At 45.8% G+C, this 24,364-nt stretch overlaps 1 protein-coding gene across 4 annotated transcripts in view; it reads right to left on the bottom strand.

The window, feature by feature from the left end:
• Positions 1 to 19,775, bottom strand: part of CPSF6 (cleavage and polyadenylation specific factor 6) — a 30,647-nt gene extending 10,872 nt beyond the window's left edge. The window contains exons 1-8 of one of the 4 annotated variants that reach the window (XM_068160970.1): positions 19,633 to 19,775; positions 9,701 to 9,910; positions 6,398 to 6,501; positions 5,438 to 5,583; positions 4,528 to 4,701; positions 2,919 to 3,423; positions 1,570 to 1,662; positions 397 to 512 (exon numbers count right to left, since the gene is read on the bottom strand). In XM_068160970.1, coding sequence (XP_068017071.1) covers positions 397 to 512; positions 1,570 to 1,662; positions 2,919 to 3,423; positions 4,528 to 4,701; positions 5,438 to 5,583; positions 6,398 to 6,501; positions 9,701 to 9,910; positions 19,633 to 19,692 — 1,408 coding nt within the window. In that variant the 5' untranslated portion in view covers positions 19,693 to 19,775. The remainder of the gene's footprint in view (positions 1 to 396; positions 513 to 1,569; positions 1,663 to 2,918; positions 3,424 to 4,527; positions 4,702 to 5,437; positions 5,584 to 6,397; positions 6,502 to 9,700; positions 9,911 to 19,632) is intronic. The other 3 variants (XM_068160971.1, XM_068160972.1, XM_068160973.1) reach the window with 3 other exon arrangements.
• Positions 19,776 to 24,364: the final 4,589 nt, after the last annotated feature.

Below are 24,364 nucleotides of genomic sequence, written 5' to 3'. Positions count from 1 at the left end.
TCTCTCCTCTCATACAGAAGATGTTCCATTCCCCTAGTCATCCTCATGGCTCTGTGCTGGACTCTCTCAAGCAGCTCACTGCCTTTCTTGAACTGAGGCGCCCAGAACTGGACACAATATTCCAGATGCAGCCTCAGCAGGGCAGAGTAGAGAGGGAAGAGAACCTCTCTTGACTGGTCACAGCCCTTCTAATCCACCCCAGAATGGCCTTGGCCTTCTCGGCTACAAGAGCACATTGCTGGCTCATGGTCATCCTTCCACCCACCAGGGCCCACAGGTCCCTCTCCACTTCACTGCTCTCCAGCAGGTCCGTTCCCCAGCCTCTACTGGTGCATGGAGTTGTTGCTTCCCAGGTGCAAGACTCAAGAGCTAACACACTGATGGAGTTTTACTAACCAGCACTGGCATCTGATACAGCTCTCGAAATGGCACTGCTTGAGATGGCCCTATTTCTATTCATGATTTCTTCAAACTCTGCTTCACTCAGAGGTGTCCTTGCAGCATCCATTTCTCTGCAAGCAAGAAAAAAACCACAAACTAGCGTTTAAAAAGTTAAGAAAAAACTTCCTAAGGCATCATTGCAGTTTTAACAATCCAAGTTTGCATCTTTAAGCAAAGTGACAAACAGAAAAGAAAGCAGGATCTGGGTTTGGGGTTTAAGGACCACGTTACAGTATAAAATGCTGAAACCTAACCAAAAAACAACACCAACCACAGTTACAAAAACCCCCAAAACAGTTAAGTCACTGCTGTATAAAGAGACTTATTCCTGTTCATCCCATCTATTCTGAAGATTCAGCAGCACTTAGTATGGTGCTGTGCAAGCATTTATATACTTTTCATTAAATCCCTGAAGGTATGCAAGTAGGTATTATCCCAACTGAATCCATGTGGAAATACATGTAACAGAGGCAATGCAACTTTGAGCACAATCAGAGATCATTGTTATAACAATACTGGAATTACAACTATATGATCCTGTTTCCCAGATCTTAACTAAGACCAGAATGCTGTAACTTAGGAAAAGCAGCAAATACAGTCTATCATCTTTCAAACACTCAGTTTTCAGAATGATACTTCAACATTTCACAGCTAATTTTGGTTTGCTTTTTTTGTTTTGTTTTGTTTTGAAATTTGATTTCTGGTCAAGTTCCAGTTGTTCCAATTTGCTCTCCAAACCAGTTCACAGTAAGGAGGAAGCAATCAAGCAGAATTCTCATACACCCCTTTTTGGTTTTTTTATCATTTTCAATATCAGCTACCTAAGATAGGGTTTCCAAAGTAACAAGAAGTTAATGCATACACAAAAAAAACTCAACCACTTTTCCCACAAGTTTTGCAGTGTCCTGTTAGCCAGTCTTTGCATCATATAGCAAATTTGGAGCAACGTGTTAGAGACAAATGTTGACTGTTCAACTGGCCCACTGCTCGACATTTCTACAACAGTGTTAGTTCTTCTGGTAGAAAGAAAATGCAGAATAATAAGCAATGCTATCCTCTTAATTGCAAGAAGTGGAACAAGATCCTATAGCCAGTTTAGCATAAGAGGAAATGTCTAAAAATTCATACCTCCCTGAGTTTTGAGTATTATTTTTCGTGTGCCTCCCATAGAATGGAATATGTAATTTTTCTCTTATGGACATGTTATTTCCAGTGAAACGCCTATGGTATATAATTAATGACAATTTAAATAGTTATGGATGAGAGTTTTAACATAATAATGAAAATACTGGACAGCAAGTTGTACTGTCCTATTCCCACTCCTTCCCTCCCCAGACATTCTACAAACTGCAATCTCGATTCTGTCCAGCAAAAGAAACAAAAACAAACAAAACCAACAGAAACCACACCAACACCTTATTGTTTCATTGTATTTCAGGCAATTAGGCCAAATGCTTGAATTTCTACAGCTTCTATATGAACATAGTTATGTACAGAAGTGTGGGGGCGTCTTAAAATCTGTGATGAAAAGGAGAATCAAAGCAAAGCATCTTTACAGAAAACATTTCAAGCAAGAGAAGCGTCTCTCACGCTAGCGGTAACACGACAGCTGAAAAATCCAAATGGAACTATGCAGCAAGAGTCTTTCTTACAATTTATCCCAACATTTTCTGTGACAAATACCAACATGGTGAAAACCAAGAAACAGCAGCGTGACAGAGATGGTTTGAAAGCGCAGATTAACAGGAAAGGTGTTTCAAACAAGGTGTGGGAAACTCGACAAGTCAGAGACTCAACAAACTCTGCCCCAGATAGGATTAACCACAGGAAAAGCCACTGCTACAAATACAGCAAGGTTGCACCAAAGGAGCAGAAGCATCTTGACAGGAAAGGCAGGTAAAAGTCTTGCAGTAAAATTAAACACCTGGCTTTTGAGAAAAAGACTTCAACTTTGAATGGAATCCTGGAGGGAAAAGGGACAAGCAGAGCTGCTGAAAGATGAGAATGGTATGAGCTTGGTATGGCACTGTACTCAACATATGCACATATTCAGAGAATTCCAGAGCATTCTAAACAAGACAGATTGCAAAGCAGGATGACAAAGGTACAAAGTCAGAATTTCAAGTTAAGACAGAAGCACAACCAGAAGCTGCTGCTTAAGAAATTATATGCAAGTTTTCACTTAGAACACACTGAATGGTGACACTGCCAAATACAAACAGCAAAGACAAACAGTTCAGAGCTGAAAAGGGAAAGTGACATTACTGGGGTTTCACTTCGGGATTTTCTTACTGCTACAACATTTCTGAGAGATGTTTCACTGAGAGGGGTGAAAGGGGACAATTAGAAGACTGCTGGGATCCCCCTCCAGCCCTATTTTTCATTATTTCTAGCGTCTGCTTTAAGAAGGAAAATCAAATCCTTCCTCCAAGCGGAGTAAAATCTGCTACCAAGCACATGACACCAAAAGCACTCACCTTCCAGGTGGCCCATAGTCACCTCTGTCATATGGTGGAGGTCGACCATATGGATCTGTCGGAGGTGGGCCACGGCTGTCTGAAGTAGGTATGCCACTATTGGCAGGTGGGGGGAAGAAAGCTGGATTCACATGTGGTGCAGGTGGTGGAGCACCTGGAGGTGGCCCAGGGAGATGTGGAGGGGGAGCAAGAGTCAGGGGCGGCCCCAGAGGGCCAGGTGGACGAGGGGGAAATGGACCCGGAGGTGGAGGTGGACCCTGCTGAGGAGGTGGAGGACCTGGTGGTGGTCCATAGCCTGGAACTGGCGGTGGAGGGCCTGGAGGAAGTGGCCCAAGTGGAGGCTGACCAAAAGGCTGTCCTGGAAACAGAACTGGTGGTGGTGGACGGTCACCACGATTAGGAGGTCCAGCTAATGGAGGTGGGAGGACCTGACCAGGAGGTGGAGGGCCCGGCGGGCCTGGCGGGCCAGGAGGACCTAAAGGTGGGCGTGGGGGAGTTTGTCCAGCTAAAATTAAAGAAAAAAACATAAATAAGAGGAGTTAATAAATACAACTAAATACAACACTCAGTGAAATAATTCAACTTCTTGCTTTTTAAAAAAAAAAATAAAATTCTTTGAAGCCACAACAAAAAAAACAAAACCAAACAACCAAAACCAGAGCAATCTGCAACTCACACAAGACATGCACGGTCCCACTTTGGGTCTACTAGCTGGGAACATTTTTAACAGAGAACAACATCAACTTGAAAACTGACAAGCCCCCTCAAGTACTCTATCAACTGTTATTGTTACCAGCTCCTCCCCTCCACCCTCAAAACACTGCATCCTACTTACTCCTGCAGCTAGTCTTTCATATGAGGCGTAAGATAGATTACGTTTATCATACACACATGAAAAGCTGTATGGGAGAAGGCAAATGAAATACCTGAACCTACTTTCAGCACCCCATTAATGGATTTTCAATTTGACCATGTCCCTTTGACTGTCAGGAGACTATCTACTACTGAATGTTTGTTAAAAACATACTTAAGCTGAAACTAGAATTTCACTGTAATGCATTTCAGTGTTAAGAGAGATTTCTCCTCTAGCATATACCTGACTAAACATGAACACCTCCTCTTCACATCTGTGGTATTCTAAGAGCCAACTAATTGACCTGTCAGTGAGCACGAACCAAAGCTGGATTTCTGATGATGTGCAAGCTTGCAAGGCAGTAAGGAACAGAGTTACTTTATGCTGTGCAACACAGGCGTCCTCCCCCGCATATAGGAGATCAGGAAATCTGACACACGCTGCACTGAAGTCTACTTGCCAACATGATCTTAATTTTTTAACACTTTACAAATACATCCACTGACACGGCATAAACAACATCTCTAAAAACTGTTATTAGATTGCTATGAAATTCAGGAAGTACCATTTCCCCTTTGAATATCAACAAAGAGATACTGCTGAATCCTACAGTCCAGCTGTGAACACCGACTATAGCACATCACTGAACTCCGTAATCACTGAACTCATAATCACTGATCTCCGTAATTACCCAAGTAAGTGCATTAATACAAGAAAACACAATGAAATTAACATTTCACATATGAGTTAGTTCACCTGGGAAAGGTGGTGGTGGCCCTCCTGGCCCCGCTGGTCCAGGGAACCTGTCTCCACCTGGAATGGCACCTGGAAAACGACCTCGCCCTCTATTACTAGGTGGAAACGCTGCTCTTGAGCTTCCCCCAGGGGGACCAGCTTTACCTTCCCCAGACATCTGGCCAGACTGTGTGGCTGCCATGGAAAAAATAAACAGAAACACAATTACATCAAACTAGGTTAGTTTTTCAACTCTCCATCTAAAGACTTATGTAGTGCATGATCTTAGGAGCATCAGCTTGTTCCTCAGGTAACCACACCCAAAGGTAAGTGGGGAGGAAAAGTGCTTTGGTAAAATATGGCAATATCCCCAAACTAATGCAACAGCATCTGGGGAAACTGCCAGCCCATCCTTTAGTGCAGCCTAAGGCCATAAAAGCAACATTTGCACATTAGGAATGGGAAGTAAAAGATAAGGTGCCAGAGGACAGCACAACACACAATCTCTCCACAATCTCTCCTCCTTGTTTTACTGTAGGCACCACCTCTCCAGACATCAGAACCCAGTCCAATTTATCTACAAATGTTCAATTTCTCAGTATTGTTGTGGGTTTCATTGTTTGGGTGGGTTTTATTTATTTTTTTCAAATGACAAGAAAATTGAGAAAGCATCTCCACCTGCAAGACAAGAGTTTCACAAAGCTGCAACCTTCTTCCAGTGAGTGCTCTCTCCTTGCAAAACAAGGGATTTTCAGTACATTAAGGGATTTCTCTTTTTCTTCTAAGAGAGCTATCTGCAACTTCATTCACTTCCCTGGAAGTACTTCCATTCTAAACCACACAGAAATTACCAGATGCTGAGAGAAGAGCTGCAGTATCACTTTCAGAATACACTTCTATTTTACCAAGACAGTACATGAGAAATGCTTACTTTTCCTTGACTGCATTTCAAACTGACTCAGAAACTGTTTATTACATGGAGTCACAACAGGATTCTGCCCATGCAATTCTCTTTTAGGCAATAAATCCATCAGCTTTTTGGAGGATGCTTCTGATCCCACACCCACAAGGGCAAATCTGAAAGGAAGCAGTAAAGAAAAAAAAAGTTACACTAGAGTTTTCCCATTTCTTAGATATCTTGATGCTTCATGGAACAGTGAGCACTTGCAGCCCAGAAAGCCAATCACATCCTGGGCTGCATCAAGAGAAGCACAGCCAGCAGGGCCAGGGAGGCAATTCCACCCCTCTGCTCTGGTGAGACCCCACCTGGCGCAATATGTCCAGTTCTGGAGCCTCTATTACAGGAAGGATCTGGAGGTGCTGGAAGGTGTCCAGAGAAAGGCCACGAGGATGAGCAGAGGGCTGGAGCTGCTCTGCTATGAGGACAGACTGAGAGAGTTGGGGTTGTTCAGTTTGGAGAAGGGAAGGCTCCAAGGAGACCTCATTGTGGCCTTGCAGAATCTGAAGGGGGCTACAAGAAAGCTGGGAAGGGACTTTTTAGGGTGTTGAGTAGTGACAGGACTGGGGGGAATGGAACAAATTAGAAATGAGTAGATTCAGGTTGGATGTCAGGAAGAAGTTGTTCCCCATGAGGGTGGTGAGAGACTGGCACAGGTTGCCCAGGGAGGTGGTGGAAGCCTCATCCCTGGAGGTTTGAAGGCCAGGCTGGATGTGGCTGTGAGCAACCTGCTGTAGTGTGAGGTGTCCCTGCCCATGGCAGGGGGGTTGGACCTAAATGATCCTTGAGGTCCCTTCCAAGCCTAACAATTCTATGATCAATAAACAAAGACTATCAGCAGTTCACATACTGACAGTTAGGAAAATTGAGAATTCTTGCCCCGTTTCCACCCTTTCAAACTCCTTTTCCAGAAAAAAAGGACAAAGTTCTTACCCTTTAGACTGGCCATTAGCACGATTTTCAAAAAATTTTATCTCCAAAATATCATTTACCCCCAGTGAATGAACTGCTTCAGTTAAGTCTTCATCTGTTGTCCACTGGAAAAAAAAAAAAAAGTATTAAGAGACTATGAAAGTTTATCTATAAAAGAAACCATGAAAAAAGGCAAACAGGTTTGCCATGCCCTGCTTTTTTTGTGGTGTACAATTGTTCAAGAGAAATACTTAATTCAGGCTGTCAGTGCTTTCTGACTTCTGGAGAACAGTCCATATATATTTTACAATTCTCAGAAAACTCATTTTTGAAATGAACACACTTCCCTAAGTGCTACATTGCATCAATTCCTCCACACAATATACCAGCTACAGAATGCCGGCAAAAATCTGCTGTGATGGGCGGAGTCCAACGGGATGGCATTCAACAAGTCCAAGTGCCGGGTGCTGCACTTTGGCCACAGCAATCCCATGCAGAGCTACAGGCTGGGGTTGGAGTGGCTGAGAGCTGCCAAACAGAGAGGGACCTGGGGGTGCTGATTGACAGCTGCCTAAACATGAGGCAGCAGTGTGCCCAGGTGGCCAAGAAGGCCAATGGCATCCTGGCCTGCATCAGGAGCAGTGTGGCCAGCAGGAGCAGGGAAGTCATTGTGCCCCTGTACTCTGCATTGGTTAGGCCGCACCTTGAGTCCTGTGTCCAGTTCTGGGCTCCTCAGTTTAAGAAGGACATCGAGACACTTGAAGGTGTCCAGAGAAGGGCAACAAGGCTGGGGAGAGGCCTTAAGCACAGCCCTGTGAAGAGAGGCTGAGGGAGCTGGGAATGTTTAGCCTGGAGAAGAGGAGGCTTAGGGGTGACCTCATTGCCCTCCACAACTACCAGAAGGGTGGTTGTAGCCAGGAAGGGGTTGGTCTCTTCTCCCAAGCAACCAGCACCAGAACAAGGGGTCACAGTCTCAAGCTGCACCAGTTTAGGCTCGAGGTGAGGAGAAAGTTCTTCACTGAAAGGGTCATTCATCATTTCAATGTGCTGCCCAGGGAGATGGTGGAGTCACCGTCCTGGAGGTGTTCAAGAGGGGATGGGCCGTGGCACTTGGTGCCATGGTCTAGTCATGAGGTCTGTGGTGACAGCTTGGACTCGATGATCCTCGAGGTCTCTTCCAACTTTAGTGATACTGTGAGACTGTTTTCTGAGTACAAGGCTTCAGCTGAACTTTCTACAGAACTGCCATTTTTTTTTCCCCAGAACTAACCATTTTTTTTCCTCCTACCTATTCCATTACTCCCACACAAAAGTCAGTTTTAAACACCACAATTAACCAGGTGCTCTTTAGGAGAGCGTTGACTAACAAGAGTCTAGTGAGCTATGCATTGTTTGCACAAAAATAGCAGGATTTACAGACAAAAGGGAAGCTCCTACAGAAACTGCAGCTAGAAGTAACTGCTTCCACTTAGCCAAAAGTGCTTGGCTGTTAACTTCCTATTGCTTGCAATATAAAGTTTAACACTATCTAAAGAACCACAAATATACCAACACTCATGCATTTTCCTACTTCTGTAATCCATCACCTCTTCAAATTACACATGGGAAGTGCAAAGCAGGCCTTCAAAACTCTGAGCTATTTATTTGATCTCTCTCAAATCAAGTTTCCTCCTAAAACCTCCACTTACTTCCCTGAGAGCTAAGCAGCAATCAAACAGAATAGAAACACTCAGGTAAATAAATGCAACTTTTGAGGATCAAATTCAAGTGGTAAGTCATGGATACAAACTGCTGCAGGTTGGGGCACCTGCTTTAAAGTCCTCCAGCATTTGACTTAGCTGTGCTCAGCCAATTCACATGCATTTCACTGACTCCATTCATACTAGTGAACTGTATTATTTGCACAAAAATAGGATTTGCAGACAACAGAAGTGATGCTGATCCCTTCCACTAGATCCTGATCTAGCGGAGTATGTCCCTGCCTGTGGCAAGGAACCTGGCACCGGATGATCTTTAAGGTCCCTTCCCACACAAAGCATTCTACAGTTCTTTTTTCCAATGGTACAACTATTAAGCCAACTTCTCCCTTTACTTACTTCTTGTCTCCTGAAATTAGTATAGTGTAGTAAGTCATGAAAAGAACATCTAAGCACCCACAAAGCATTATTTTCCAGGTTTAGCACTAGTAAGAAATTAATCAGATGGGGAAAATTAACTCGAATGAGGACTTCTCAGGCATGGACTTGAAAGACTTTTACTTCAGGTAAACAGATATAAACTCTGGTTAATTCAGCTATTAACCAGCTCTTGCATTTTGTTGGCTTAACTGCAATTAAAATGATTTAATGCTAACAAAAGTAATTGTCTTAAGGGCAACAGCAGTCATCCCAAATGTGTTTACTCCGCGGGCAGGAGAAATAAGCCTGGAGGCAAGGACCTGAAAAGAGTTTTGTTGCAACAGTCAGTGCCCTGGGAAAAAGGTGAAAGCTAATTCAAAGCAAATCCCACAAAATCTTCCAGTTCCTTTGTAAACTATAAACTTCAGCAAGAGTGTACTAAACCTTTGGGTTTTTTCCAGTACCCTTAAAGTATCTTCAAGAATCAAGTATTTGGTAGTTTCAATCTGTTCTCCTCTTTCATCCAGTCCTCTGAAAAGCCTAAGAAGATGGTGGCACAAATAGCCCTTTCAAACACTAAAACCAGAGGAAACTTTAAAGGTGGTATTTACTGGATATTTGCTCAATTTTTCAGATATCAAGACAGCTCCAAACAGGCTTACTAGCTTTCAGTAAGAGAAAAGAAAACAAAACAAACCCACTTGCCTTGCTTGGGAGCCTATATATATATAGTTGAGGCTACTGAAGTCTGGAGAAGGCTCCAAGGAGACCTAATTGTGGCCTTCCAGTACCTGAAGGGGCCTACAAGAAGGCTGGGGAGGGACATTTCAGGGTGTCAGGGAGTGATAAGACTGGGGGGAATGGAGCAGAACTAGAAATGGGTAGATTCAGATTGGATGTTAGGAAGAAGTTCTTCCCCATGAGGGTGGTGAGACACTGGCACAGGTTGCCCAGGGAGGTGGTAGAAGCCCCACACCTAGAAGTTTTTAAGGCCAGGCTGGATGTGGCTGTGAGCAACCTGCTGTAGTGTGAGGTGTCCCTGCCCATGGCAGGGGGGTTGGAACTGGATGCTCCTTGAGGTCCCTTCCAACCCTGACACTTCTAAGATTCCACTTCCTATAAACCCATTTTTAAAGCCAAAAATATTTACAAAGACCGACGTTCACAATTCAAACTCCTGGATCCACCTACACAGTGAGATACTTACCCAAGTAAGATTTCCAATGTACAAGGCAATTCTTTTTCCAGTATATGTATAGACAACATTTGGTGCAGCTCCTTTACCTACGTCATCCCCAACAGATGGTGGGAGGGAATCCATGTAATCACGATCTTCTGGGGCATCTCCATTATTCGCCGATGGAGAAATCACATCATCATACAAATCAATCTGATCATGCCCACCATATTCAGCTTCCTAAAACACAAGAGACACTTTTGGTTATACTCAACACGAAACACACTTCAAACTCACTGGAAAACAAAACGCTGTGACAGGCACTGCCTTCCACAGACGTGATAAGCCTGATCCAACACACACGCTGCTGGAAAGCCTACCGGCCCCCAGCCTCATCCACACTGCAGCACATGGAATTCTTATGACCTTAGGACACATTCTAAATAGAGAGGAAAACACAACATCCACAAAAACTACCTCTGACCACTGTTCTGAAATATTTTTGCCCTTGTAACACCAAGAGAAACACAAGATTCCCACAAGCCCTCCTCTCAGAAGGGAGCAGACATGAGCAGTCATGAGCAAAAGGAGAGGCTAGCACCCATTTCCAAGTAAATCTTTTTTCCATCAAAACACTTGGTAGAGTGAACAGATGGAGCTTCAAGAGCCTTGTTGACAAACACAGTATTCTACCTTTCAGATTTCTGCTGCACACTTTATTTTTACCTCCTGGTGCACAGAAGAGCCAGGATTCTCTTTCATTAAACTCAATAAATCCATGGGCTTCTATGTATTCATGTATCTATTCATGGGCTACAGAGGGACTATTCTACAGCATCAACTTTTACAGGATACTTTGCCACATACAAACGTTGGCACTTCAAAAGCATGCAGAGGGTTCCTGGACTTGGGCTGCTGAGGGAGCTGGCAAAACTGCTCACCAAGCCATGTTCCATCATTTACCAGCAGTCCTGGCTAAAGTGGGGAGGTCCCAGTTGTCTGGAGATTGGCAAAACCCATCCACAAAACGGGACAGAAGGAGAACCCAGGGCCCTACAGATATGTTAATCTGCCTGTGGTGCCAGGGAAGGTCATGGAATGGGTCACCTTAATTGCAATTATGAAGCATGTGCAGAGCAACCAGGCAGGTGCTCAGGCCCAGTCAGCAGGGGTTGATGAAGGTCAGGTCCCATCCTACCTGACAAACCTGATCTCCTTCTACAACAAGGTGACCTGCTGAGTGGATGAAGGAAAGGCTGTGGATGTTGTTTAGCAGGACTTCAGTAAAGCCTTTGACACCATTTCCCACAGCATTCTCCTGGAGAAACTGGCTGCTTATAGTTTGGATAGGTGGATGCTTCACTGGGTTAAGAGCTGCCTGGATGGCCAGGCTCAAGGAGTGGTGGCAAATGGAATTTAATCCAGTTGGTGGCTAGTCTCAAGCAGTGTTTCCCAGGGCTCAATATTTGGGCCAGGTCTCTTTAATATCTTTATCAGGGATGTGAATAAGGGATTGAGGGCACCCTTACTAAGTTTCCAGGTGACACTAAATTGAGCAGGAGTGCTGATCTGCTTGAGGGTAGGAAGGCTCTGCAGAGGATATGGCCAGGCTGGATCAACGGGCCAAGGTCAGTTGTATGAGGCTTAAAAAAAGCCAAGTGCTGGGTCCTGGACTTGGGTCGCAACAACCCCAGGAAATGCTACAGGCTTCGGACAGAGTGGCTGGAAGGCTGCCAGCCAGAAAAGGACCTGGGGATGCTGGTTGACAGCCATGTGAACACGAGCTAGCAGTGTGCTCAGGTGGCCAAGAAGGCCACCAGCATTCTGGTCTGTATCGGAATAGTGCGAGCAGTAGAAGTAGGCAAGTGATTGTGCTCCTGTACTTGGCACTGGTGAGGCTGCACCTTAAACACCACATTCAGTTTTGGGCCCCTCACTACGAGAAGGACGTTGAGGTACTGGAGCACGTCCAGAGAATAGCAACAAAGCTGGGTAAGGGTCTAGAGATTAAGTCTTAGAGCAGCAGCTGAGAGAACCAGGATTGTTTAATGTGGAGGAGGCTGAGAGGACACCTCATTGCTTTCTATGACTAGCTGAAAGGTTGTGGTGAGGTGGGGGTCAGTCTCCTGTCCTTAGTATCAGGATGGGAAGAAAGAGTCTGAAACTGTGCCAGGGCAGGTTTAGATGGAGTATTGGGAAAAAGTTCTTTCAGTAAAGACCGGCAGGTATTGGAATATGCTCCCCAGGGAGGTGGTGGAGTCATGGCCCCTGGAGGTGTTCAAGAACTGTGCAGACAAGGCACTTCCAAGCATGGTTTAAATGGCCAAGGTGGTGTTAGGTTCATGTTTGGACTCAACTATCTTGGAAGCCTCTTCCATCTGAAACAAATCTGTGAGCCAATGACTCCTCCACCCTGACCCAGAACAGAAACTGCCTCACCAAGTTTTGGCATCAAGACCTATTTCAGCATCTACTATCTTGGGAATCCACATCCAGAAACCCACACAAACATCATAGACAGAATAGTTAAGGTACTAGATATGGTGACTAGAGAGAATGAAGCTGGGTTCCACAGAAAAGCAGCTGCAAAGCTAGCAAACTTGATTAAACCCAAATATATTCACAACCATCATCAGATGGTGAGCTGTCTTGAAAATATGAAAATATGCAGCAGATGATAATGAATGCTAAGTATGAGTAAGTATCACTAAAACTGGAAATTAATAAACCAAATCAGATTAGCCAAGGTTTGGCATTGTCAGCCTATTTAGATTTGATCTTCAGTAAAACTGCACTGTCCCAATAAACCCTAAACTTCAACAGGAAAATGATCTCTCTTAAATTCATCACGAGTCAGTTAAGTAAGGGGTTCACATCTTCACTTAGCCTGTCTAGTTCTCCATCTCTCTTTGATTCCTTCTATCATTATAGTTAATGAAAGTAGGTTCAAAGAATTGCCTGGGACAGGCCTAAACATGACATCTTACAGCAAGATTAAGGATGATGTGACAAGGCAATTAAGGAAATCCTCTGCCCAATGTGCAGTAATTCCAGTCATCCGTGTGTACGCATGATGATTTCAGGGAAGCAGAATTTAGTCTTGGTAGACAGATCCAAACAGGCAGCCACCAGTCGTACAGAAGATGTACACCAACTTATCTCTCTGAGAAGGCTGAGGTCAGCATTACCAAAACCCCAAAGCAGGCAGCAAGCCACAGCTTTGTTGCTCTCCCCTAGTGGCAAGAAACTCCTCCGAAACAGACAAAGTTTCCATCACACAGGCTTTCAGGTCACCACCGAAGGAGGGAGAGAATTATCAGGGTAGCACATTCTGCCTGCAATCTTTTGAGGGGCCCAAAGTGTCTGACAGCATCAGTGCCTCACTTTAAAAAAAAAAATCAATAAAGACACAACGGAAAACCTGATGCTGTTCACCACAATATTCTCTTACATCATGCTGGTTCTGCAGCCAGCACAGAATGCATTCGGTTAGCAGTCTGTCAACAAGGTGTGTGGTTAAATGATTAAGAATGATCTGAGTCAGCAACTGCAAGCCTAGATGGAAGAGAGGCGTCTGGATGGCTGTTGCACAACATCCAACAGTCCTTCTTCCTTCATACGTTTACCATGGGAACTTACTTAAACACACCCTTCCTCCCTAGGTGCTGAAGAGTAAGAAAAAGAACATAGAAAGTGATACACTCTTAGCTATTTCAACAAAAGCTCTGCCTCTACCAGGAATTGGTTTTGAACCCTTCTGACTTCCTCTGGTAAGAGTACACCTTCAAGGCCCTAAAGAAATTTTTTTTCTGCTCAGCCACAGTCACTCATAATCCTGCACACAGACACGCTGCAAAAAGTCAGCATGGTTATTCTGGCCTCCTCTACAACTAAGAGTGGCAACACACTTCCAAAGTCCATGTTTTAACTAGACCACAGCCATAAACACTACAACATTCACTCTGGAAAACCAGGATTGAAATTCCACATGCTGTGCTGTGAGGTGGTGCTGGGTGAGTAAAAGGGCACCGAAAAGATACGCCCTCAAACTCATGTCAGGGTAGCTGTTAGATTTTCAGCTACTCGGCCCTTCCTCAAGCTTTTGTGTTTTAATTACAGTTTGCAGGGTTTTTTTGCAATACTGAAGCATGAAAACCATAAACACATGGAACGCCATGGTCATGTCCAGAAGGGATAAATTAAAACTGTTGTTTCTTTCTGGAACTTAGCAGCAGTACTCCTCTGAGTTGCAGAGGTCACTCCCTTTACAAATCCTGACAAGCTCTATGAGGGGAGGCTGAGGGAGCTGGGGTTGCTTAGCCTGGAGAAGAGGAGGCTCAGGGCAGACCTTATTGCTGTCTACACCTACCTGAAGGGAGGCTGTAGCTAGGTGGGGGTTGGTATCTTCTCCCAGGCAAGCAGCACCAGAACAAGAGGATATAGTCTCAAGCTGCACCAGGGGAGGTTTAGGCTGGATGTGAGGAAGAAATTCTTCATGGAAAGAGAGATTGGCCATTGGAATGTGCTGCCCAGGGAGGTGGTGGAGTCACCATCCCTGGAGGTGTTTAGGAAGAGACTGGATGGGGTTCTTGGTGCCATGGTTTAGTTGATTAGATGGTGTTGGATGATAGGTTGGACTCGATCTCAAAGATCACTTCCAACCTGGTCAATTCTAGTCTAATACTATTCTATTCTGGTTTAGAAGTAACTTTTTCTCTTTTTCTTTTTTTATTTTCTTCAAGCAAAATTTTTCTGAACTGTGGCAGAAAACATTCACCACTATGGGCAAATTTGTTAGACTAGGATTCATTTGCCTTTTCCACTCAATTCTGTTCAATTCAAGAGTTAAACACTGAATTATGCCTCCAAAAGGATATTAAATACACACAGACATAAATATTTCAGTGATTCAAATAAAATTTCATTTTACAATTTCCTTTTATTTCTGGAGGGGGAAATCAAGAAAAAATGCTCTGGCTTTTCTCTTTTATCATTTATTTTCCATTCCACTTACAGTATTGTGTGGCCAAACACTCTAAAGACACAATTAGTATCCTCACTTTTTAAAAGGTCCTGAAGTTAAAGAGATAAGCAAAAGCTTTTCTGGTTTCAATTAGCTGCCTGAACACAGGCAGGAACCTTAACAAAACAGCAGGCTTTGATGTTTCTAAAACAGCACACTGCCTGTGGCAGAAACATTCATTCACCACCGTGGACAAGTTTGTTAGACTAAGATTCATATTTACTCTACAGGCCCGAACACTCCCAAGCTCTACAACTAGCACATCACTAAAATTGAAGCAATCTGTTCCCCTGTCAAATAAGGCAACTGAAAATCCCCAAGTAGTCAAAAGTATAAATTTAACATAGTATTGCTGTCTGCATTGGAACAAAGCTAAGAGGTGTCAGAGAAGGTGGCCTCAAGTTTCCTTTGTAGTTTGATAATTGCAAATATATCAAGGTTTTCTCTTCCCCAGGCCCTTTTCAGCAGCTCAACAGGACTGAGGAATACATATGCAACAAGATATTCTGCATACAATTTATAATAAATACATGTCTGCCAGCTTGTGGTTTTTATGACCAGGACAGCTGTGCCCTTCTGAGTAGAAATTTATTACAGCACAATGTGTCCACCCCCTCCCATAACGAGACAACCGTCTTCCTGATATAAATGCTGGGCTTAATGATCTTTTATGTAGCCATTAAATGCTACCTTTCAATTATTTATCACAAAGAAATATTTTTCTGTGTTGTAGACACAAAATCAAGACACTAACGTGCATCTGTAGCCACAGAGGTTTCAAGATAATTAGCCTCTCAGTTGCTTATCCAACTGGATCACTTTTATTATCCAGCTACCAAGTACAGGAGTCAAAACTCTTTCATTTCTAATTTGTTATCATTTAAATATCAAGCTAGAACACCACAGGCATGTTTGGACAGACCATACAATGCAACTCTGCAAGTACACTCATCAGAGTATAAACAAAGCAAGCACTTCTTCCATAGCATTAAAACATTAAATTGTTTTGTATACTCTGCTTGGTCAGAATGATTTTTATATGTGTGTGTGTGCATAACAAAACCAGTTGTTTACTGTTTAATCATGAGTATATGGGGAAAAAAGCAACAAACAAAACACAAAAAGCTCATCAGAGAACTTGGCAATGCACAGTGGTCACATCTTTATGGCTGAAGAAAAGTAATGGTTTGATGGCCAAAGCTGCAGGCAACCTTCAGTCAGACCCAAGCTGGCCTCTCGTGCACAGGCTTCTTGTTATCCCAGGATCAGGCAATGATACACTAGGGATTTCTGTATAAAAACACCCCCTAATATTTGCTAAAGCACCTCTAGACCTATAGTATTCTGCCATCAAGAGAAGGCCAGCCTCAGCCATTTGCATACAGATTATGCAGGCCTCAGGTGAAGCACCGATCTCTCTTTTTTCTCGAAGAGGAAGAGCTGCAATGTGTGTAGGGAGATGGTAGGAAGAATCTGGAGGTGCTGGAACATGTCCAGAGAAGGGCCACGAGGATGAGCAGAGGGCTGGAGCTGCTCTCCTATGAGGACAGACTGAGGGAGTTGAGGTTGTTCAGTCTGGAGAAGAGAAGTCTCTAAGGAAACCTAACTGTGGCCTTCCGGGATCTGAAGGGGGCTACAAGAAAGCTGGAGAGGGACTTTTGAGGGTGTCAGGGAGGGATAGGACTGGGGGGAATGGAGCAAAACTAGAAGTGGGGAGATGAAGATTGGATGTTAGGAGGAAACTTCCCCATGAGGGTGGTGAGACATTGGCACAGGTTGCCCAGGGAGGTGGTGGAAGCCTCATCCCTGGAGGTTTTGAAGGCCAGGCTGGATGTGGCTCTGGGCAATCTGATCTAGTGTGAGGTGTCCCTGCCCACGGCAGAGGGGTTGGAACTGGATGCTCCTTGAGGTCCCTTCCAACCCTAACAATTCTCTGATTCTATGGTCAAAGTAAAAGGTCACAAGCAATGTATGCAAGCAGTACTACATTCGAGACATGTTTCAGAACAAGTCTTTAAGTAAGTACAAAATACCCCTGGATGGGGAAGCCAGTTTAGAAGAACAAAGTGGAAAATGCCTCAACCAGGTCTTCAAAAAAAAAAAAAAGAAAGCACTCTTTAAAAAAATAAATACAACTAGTGGGAGCCAAATTAAGTAAAGCTGTAAGCCTGAGGACAAATAATATGATTATTAGGAACATTAAGTTAATGAATGAACAAGAGGCAACACTGACATAGTTTTGATGAGCTCCAGATGGAATGGAAAAGACAATTTCACTAAAAAGATCTGACATAAAATCGAGTTAGTCAACTCAAGCAACACTAAATATAACCCAAGACAGTTCTCAGCTGGCCACCCATCTTAGCAAGCTCATAAACCTGTGGCTCTGTGGTCTTTATTTCACACTTAGAACCTGTGGATCATTTAAGGTTAATCAAGCAGAAGATCCCCTCCCTTCCTTCCCCTCCAAAAAGCACTATAAAAATCCCAGAAACCCACAAGCAGAAGTACCCTGAGGCCCAGAACAGGGCAAAACAGCTAAGGGAGGCCCCTTCAGCCCCAAATCCTAAACGATCCATTTACTGCTGATGCAAACAAGTTTTACCCCAATTCAGGTATCAATAAAGTTATACTGTGTCCAGAACAACAATGCTGCACAAGTGTGTTTTTCAGTCCCTCCTGCCAGAAAAACTAGTGGCAAGAGTTCTTGTAGTCCAACTCAAACTAATGTTAAGTCAAATTAATGTAGCACATCACAATGAAGAAACTATAGCTTATTGATTTACACATAGAGCAATTTTCCCTTACCAATAATGTTTCATAAAATGCCCACTACATAAATTAATAATGCAGCTCATTCTCTCTCTACAGCATTTTCTCAGCATCTTCAGCTATCCACAGGTATGCAGAATCGTGTCCCATCTCAAACAACTTAAGCTGGCAGCTTCAAGTCAGAAACATCTCAGTTCATGAATGGAAGCTTCTAGAGGACCCACCAAAATTAGAAGTAATATTGCAGGCAGTAACAACTAAGCCTTCTTTCATATCTGACAGAAGGAAATAGTCAAGTGCAAAGGTGTCAATCTCTCCCAGTAGAACTTTGTATTTTAAGGTAACACAGCTAACCAAGCAGGTCCTGAGACAACACTGAAGTCACAAAAATGAACTTTGGAGAAGAACAAAGAGCAATTAAAAAAAAAAATAATAAAATTGGGGGGGTGGAGGTGGGAAACAACAAAAACACAACCAGAAATGCTCCCAACAGCTTCCCAAGCTGAGGGAAATGGGGCACTAGCCTTTTCTCACTTTTCTGCCCTGTATTTCGCAAGGTTCACAGACTGAGGAAGCAGCCTACAGAAGCACAGCCCCAGCAGGGACAGCAACTGGAGTGAACACAGCAAAACGGTCTCCCAAATCATCATAAGACTCTCTTCAACTGTAGCATCACACTTCATGCACTATGCCTGGAGGGAATATTAACCACAATCTGGGCAGGCCAGTACAACAAATCACTGCCAAAACAGAAGTGATGGGACTATCTGTCTGCACTATACTTACAGCACAAAATTGCTCTACTCTGAGGGCTTCTGGCCACATTACTGGATTCAAATTAAGGGTTTTTTTCTGAAGAAAATGTATTTGCCAGCAGTGTTTTACCTGGAACTGACTAAATCAATAGCATGCTATTAAAGAAACCCCTATTTAAATTCACAGAATAGGTCTTCCAACTGTAAGTGAAAATCCTCACATGCAGGCACGCTAAAGAGCTATCAGGTCCTTTCCACCACCGGCTCTGTGGTATGGCTTTCTTCAGCTGCAAACCTTTACGTGGTTACTAATATTCTGAATTACTTTGTCAGTAAGTATCTGAAGAATTAAACTTTCCTGAGAAAGTTTTAAGCTGCTACCCAAATTAACGGTGACTTTCATAATCCATTACCTATTTCCCAGCTCTCTGTAGGGGTAAGGCAGGCACACAGTTGGGCACCACTCAGTAAACCCAGGAAATGTGTGAAAGTGCAGTTGTTCTTGATTATTTATGCTCTAGGGCACGAACAATGCAATCTGGGGCAACACAACCTGGAAAATCTACGTGTGACAAACGGGACAGATGGCACACGAAACTGATGGGAACATCAAGTTTCGGCAGGATAGCAGGCACAAGGCTTTTTAGGAAATATGGGGCGGGGAGGGCGGAAAGACAGACCCAGAAAATAAGCCTGCTTGTGAGCCAGGGAAGTTCTGTTTATTCCATCCACACTTCCTCATCAAAACAAAACTCCTCCTCTGAAGAAGAGCTGCGTGGCTTTTTCCACTGGGAAATGATAACTAATAAAAACTTAACAACAAAACCCAGCGAGTTTCTCTAGTGCTACAGAATAAAGCTACACTGGAGTTCTGCCTCCACTGCAAAGAGTGGCCGCTCGGCGGCTTTTTTATTCATCCGCGAACAATGGCAGTATTTCCTCTCCACCACGGCGAAGAAGCTGCTCCCCCCATCGCATCCGGGAAGGTCCCGTCCCCTACGCTCTCCTTCGACCTGAGGCAGAAGAGGGATCCGAGGTGGCTCCTGCGCGGACGCTCGAGAAGGCAGGCAGCGGCTGGCGGCGCAGCGCGGTGCCTCTCCCGCCCTGCCCGCCAGCAGCCTCCCCTCAGAGACCGCGGCTGGGGGGCGCGCCGCTCCCCGCCAAGCCAGGTCCGAGAGCACCCGTGGGCAGGGACGGGCTGGACCTGAGGCGCGGCCTGCTCCCGCCCCATCCTTGCGCAGATCCGCGCCCTCGGCAGCGGCGGCGGGAAAGCCCAGCGCCGCAGCGGCCGAACAATGGCGGCAGCGGCGCGGCCGCCTCGCCGAGGGCCCTGCAGGCGGCGCGGCGGCGAAGGCCGGAGAGGCAAGGAAAAGGAGGGGAGGGGCTGCGCCGCGCCCGCCGGCCACACGTACCTGGTTGAATTCCTCGCCCACATCAGCGTAGATGTCAATGTGATCCACGCCGTCCGCCATGATCCCGCCCGGCCGTGCCTCGGGCCCCCGCCAGCCGCGCCCGGCTCCGGAGCCGCCGCCGCCGCCGGGAGGGGGGAGGGAGGGAGCGAGCGAGCGAGGGGGCGGGACATGAATCGTCACTTCCGTACGAAGATGAGAGACTTCCGGCGGCTGCAGAAGTGGCGGCCACCCGAGGCGGGGAGGGGGCTGCCGTGTCCCGTCTCGTCCCGCCCCGCCGGGGCCGCCCCGCCCCGCGGCGCCTGCTGCTCGTCGTCTGCCCGGGCCGCTTCCCGCCCCCAAGGCGTCGGCGCTGCTGCTCCTCTCTGTGCGGCCATGTTAGGCCACGGGCTAGCGGCACCTTCGCGGGGCTGGCGGCGCTGGGCCGTCACCGTACGGGGGTGTGCTGCAAAGCGACTGTTTGGAGCCCGTCCGCCTCGGGGGATGGGGGCTTGTGTTTCTTGCATAGCCTCAGCTCTGAGGAAAGTGCTCCCCTGGCGTGTCAGAGCACGTAGATCGCTTAATAGCAAGGGACTAGGGAGGGTCTTCTCCCCCTCTACTGCGCCCTGATGACACCACACCTGCAATCTTGTGCCCAGTTTTGGGCTCCCCAGTTCAAGAGAGACGGAGAGAGTCCAAGGGAGAGCCGGGAGGATGCTTAGGGGACTTTAGCATCTCCCCTGTGAAGAGAGACTGAGAGCCCTGGGGCTGTTGAGTCTGGAGAAGAGAAGGCTGAGAGGGGATCTGATCAATGTCTATCAATATGTGAGGGCTGGGGGTCAAGTGGAGGAGGCCAAACTCTTTTTGGTGGTGCACACTAAGAAGACAAGAAACAACAGGTTCAAGCTTGAACATAGAAGATTTCACCTCAACATGAGGTGTGGTGTGAGCAGGGCAGAGTAGAGGGGAAGAGGAACCTCCCTAGACCTGCTGGACACGCTTTTCTTGGCACACCCCAGGATACCATTGGACCTCTTGGCCACAAGGGCACAATGCTGTGCCATGGAAAAGTTGCTGTCCACTGGGACTCCAAGGTCTTTCTCCATGGAGCTGTTTTCCAAGATAATACTATGTTTGAACACAGTTTAAAGGAACAATTTCACTTCTACAGATGCACAAGTCACAAATGATTCATCAGTTTTGCAAGAAAAATTTACTTCTGGATTTGCCACGGTGCCTGCAGGTACTGCTGAAGTATTGGGAGCTAATGCAATTCATGTATTTGCTAATGATTCATTGATCTGGTGACTAATCTTCAGAGCAACAAACCACTGTGGCACAACATTTCTGACCTCTGAAATGGAGAAAACTTAACCTTAGCTATCCTAGTGATAGGACAAAAATTCACAGGAGGATTTGCAGATTGTGTGCACCTAAATGTTTTATATGCATCTGAATATCTTAATGAAGTTATGCATAGATTGTAATGGTGTTTAAAAGGGCAAGGAAATGAAATATGAATGCAAAAGTCATTACAGTCACTTCAGAAACCACCTCAGAGATTGCCACTAGCACTTGGAGAACCCCACAGGGGGCCTGTGGAGGAGAAAAGACATTGCCTCTTCTTTGCTCTTGAAGATAATAAAGGATGATCAATGAAGCCCTTGGACACCCCTCCACCGGTGCTATATTTCATGCTCAAGGGGCTTCTTCACTTTGGAGCCTTTCTAAATAGTTTGACTTCACTGGATTTACTGTCCTCAGGCATTTAGAGAATAGGCTGGGATCATTTTTATCCATGTATACCTATCATTAAGCAAACTCTGTAAACAGTGTAGGAGACTAAACATTCTGCAAGCTGTTCTGTTTACTTTCTGCTGCTTTCATTCTTCAATGAGTAGACCCACTAAATATATCTTCATATTTTTTCTTGCTCAGCAATATCTCCAGGACAGGTTGGGGGCTGCCCTGCTGGAGAGCAGCTCCACAGAGAAAGACTTTGGAGTGCTGGTGGACAGCAAGTTCTGCAGGAGACAACTATGTGCCTTTGTGGCCAAGAGAGCCAATGGGATCCTGGGGTGCAGCAAGAAAAGTGTGGCCAGCAGGGCTAGGGAGGGTCTTCTTCCCCTTTACTCTGCCCTGCTGAGACCACAGCTGCAATCCTGTGTTCAGTTCTGGGCTCCCCAGGTCAAGAAAGACAGAGACTTGCTGGAGAGAGGCCAAGGGAGAGCCATGAAGATGCTTAGGGGACTTGAGCATCTCCCCTGTGAAGAGAGACTGAGAGCCCTGGGGCTGTTGAGTCTGGAGAAGAGAAGGTTGAGAGAGGATCTGATCAATGTCTATCAATAGCTGAAGGCTGGGTGTCAAGTGGAGAGGGCCAAGCTCTTTTGGGTGGTGCACAGCAATGAGACTAAGGACAAACTCAAATATGGAAGGTTTCAGCTCAACATGAGGAGAAATGTCTTTACAGTGAGGGTGCCAGAGCCCTGGAGCAGGCTGCCCAGAGAGGTTGTGGAGTCTCCTTCTCTGGAGACTTTCCAAACCCACTTGGATGCATTCCTGGGGCGTTGGACTGGATGATCTCTGGAGGTCCCTTCCCACCTCTAGTGTGCTGTTGTCCTGTGGTGCTGTGGTTTGTTACCTCACCGTGGAGCATGGTAAGAGCTGATCCACTCCGGTACAACTGTTCATGTCTCATGATTTGCACACATCAAAATTATTTAGCCCATATGTTGCCTTCACCTGGCAATATTCAGAAAGCTGAGATAGAGCATGGGATGAAATGCAAATGTGGTCATCAGAGAAAGAATTAATGGTGGCACAGCTTGGTGTGAGAGGAGAGGCCTGATGCAGTTTACTTGGGACAGCAAAAGCCGTGACTTGTGAAATAATTGCACACTTTCCAGACCCCTGGCTCTCCATGAGAAAAAAGTGGTGGCAGATGAGCTGGTGACACCAGTGTCACACCATGGGATATTCTTTAATCTCACAGCAACACCTGGAGCTCCCTTGATACCAGAAGCAGGAGGAAAAAGGGGCACTGGGAGTTCTATGTAAGAAAGTGGTCTGTATGTTAAGTCTCTGTTTTCTGTGTGTCCACAAGAGCCTATTTGCTGTTCCTTTGATCTCTTCTGCCCTAACAATGCAAATTCAACTATAATCCTCATTTTGAATGTAAAAGCAGCAGCTGGTGCTCCAAGAGCCTTATGACACATGTTGTGTTAGGCCACAAGAGATTACCATGGTTTCCTCTACAAGGTCTCTTGGAGCCTTTTGTACTAGGATGTTACTGCAGCAAGACAGAGAGAATAGAATAGAATAGAATAAACCAGGTTGGAAGAGACCTTCAAGATCATCGTGTCCAACCTATCATCCAACACCACCTAATCAACTAACCCATGGCACCAAGCACCCCATCAAGTCTCCTCCTGAACACCTCCAGTGATGGTGACTCCACCACCTCCCCGGGCAGCCCATTCCAATGGGCAATCACGCTCTCTGTGTAAAACTTCCTCCTGACCTCCAGCCTGAACTTCCCCTGGCGCAGCCTGAGACTGTGTCCTCTTGTTCTGGTGCTGGCTGCCTGGGAGAAGAGAACAACCTCTGCCTGTTTACAACCCACCTTCAGGTAGTTGTAGAGAGCAATAAGGTCACCCCTGAGTCTCCTCCTCTCCAGGCTAAGCAGCCCCAGCTCCCTCAGCCTCTCCTCACAGGGCTGTGTTCCAAGCCCCTCACTAACTTCGTTGCCCTTCTCTGGACTCCTTCCAGGAAGTTAACCTCCTTCCTAAACTGAGGAGCCCAGAACTGGACACAGGACTCAAGGTGTGGCCTAACCACTGCAGTGTACAGGGGCAGAATGACCTCCCTGCTCCTGCTGGCCACGCTGTTCTTAATGCAGGCCAGGATGCCATTGGCCCTCCTGGCCACCTGGGCACACTGCAGGCTCATGAGAGGAGGAGTCTGCTGGGACTCTTTAGCTTGGAGAAGAGGAGACTCTGAGGTGACCTCATTCATGTTGATAAAGATGTGTAGGGTGAGTGCCCAGAGGCTGGAGCCAGGCTCTGCTGGGTGATGCCCAATGCCAGCACAAGGGGCAGTGGTGGAAGCTGAGGCAGAGGAAGTTCCATGGAAACATGAGGAAGAATTATTTCCCTGTGAGGGTGACAGAACACTGGAGCAGGCTGCCCAGGGAGGTTGTGGAGTCTCCCTCTCTGGAGATATTCAAGACCCACCTGGATGTGTTCCTGTGTGACCTGCTCTAGGTGCTCCTGCTCTGGCAGGGGGGTTGGACTGGATGAGATTTTGAGGTCTCTTCCAACCCCTAACACTCTGTGGTTCTGTAAGGCTCTTTAAAAGTAACTGGTTTTGCTTACAGGAACACAGCAAAATAATATCTTTCTGGTAAAAAATATTATTTAGGCTAGCAATTGCTGTGAGGAATTGAGGCTGAGAATGGTATAGGTATTCATTTCTTCACAGAGAAGGTTCTCAAACCTTGGAATGGGCTGCCCGGGGCTGTGGTGGAGTCGCCATCCCTGGAGGCATTTAAGCAGTGTGTAGAGCTGGTGCTTAGGAACATGGTTTAGTGTTGACCCTTCAGTGCTGGGTTGAGGGTTGGACTGGATGAGCTTTGATGTCTCTTCCAATTGGAGGTATTCTGTGATTCTGTGACTTAATTTTCATATCAGAGTAAACCATTCATGGGGTAGTGCTGTAGGCAACAGAGTGAAAAATGGGATACAGGGTAAGAAACAAT

This window comes from Melanerpes formicivorus, unplaced genomic scaffold (assembly GCF_026170545.1).
Source record: "Melanerpes formicivorus ecotype bairdi unplaced genomic scaffold, bMelFor1.0.p_v2 SCAF_54, whole genome shotgun sequence".
Lineage (NCBI taxonomy): Eukaryota > Metazoa > Chordata > Aves > Piciformes > Picidae > Melanerpes > Melanerpes formicivorus.
The sequence above is the reverse complement of the archived record's forward strand: the minus strand, read 5'-3'. Positions and strand labels throughout refer to the sequence as shown.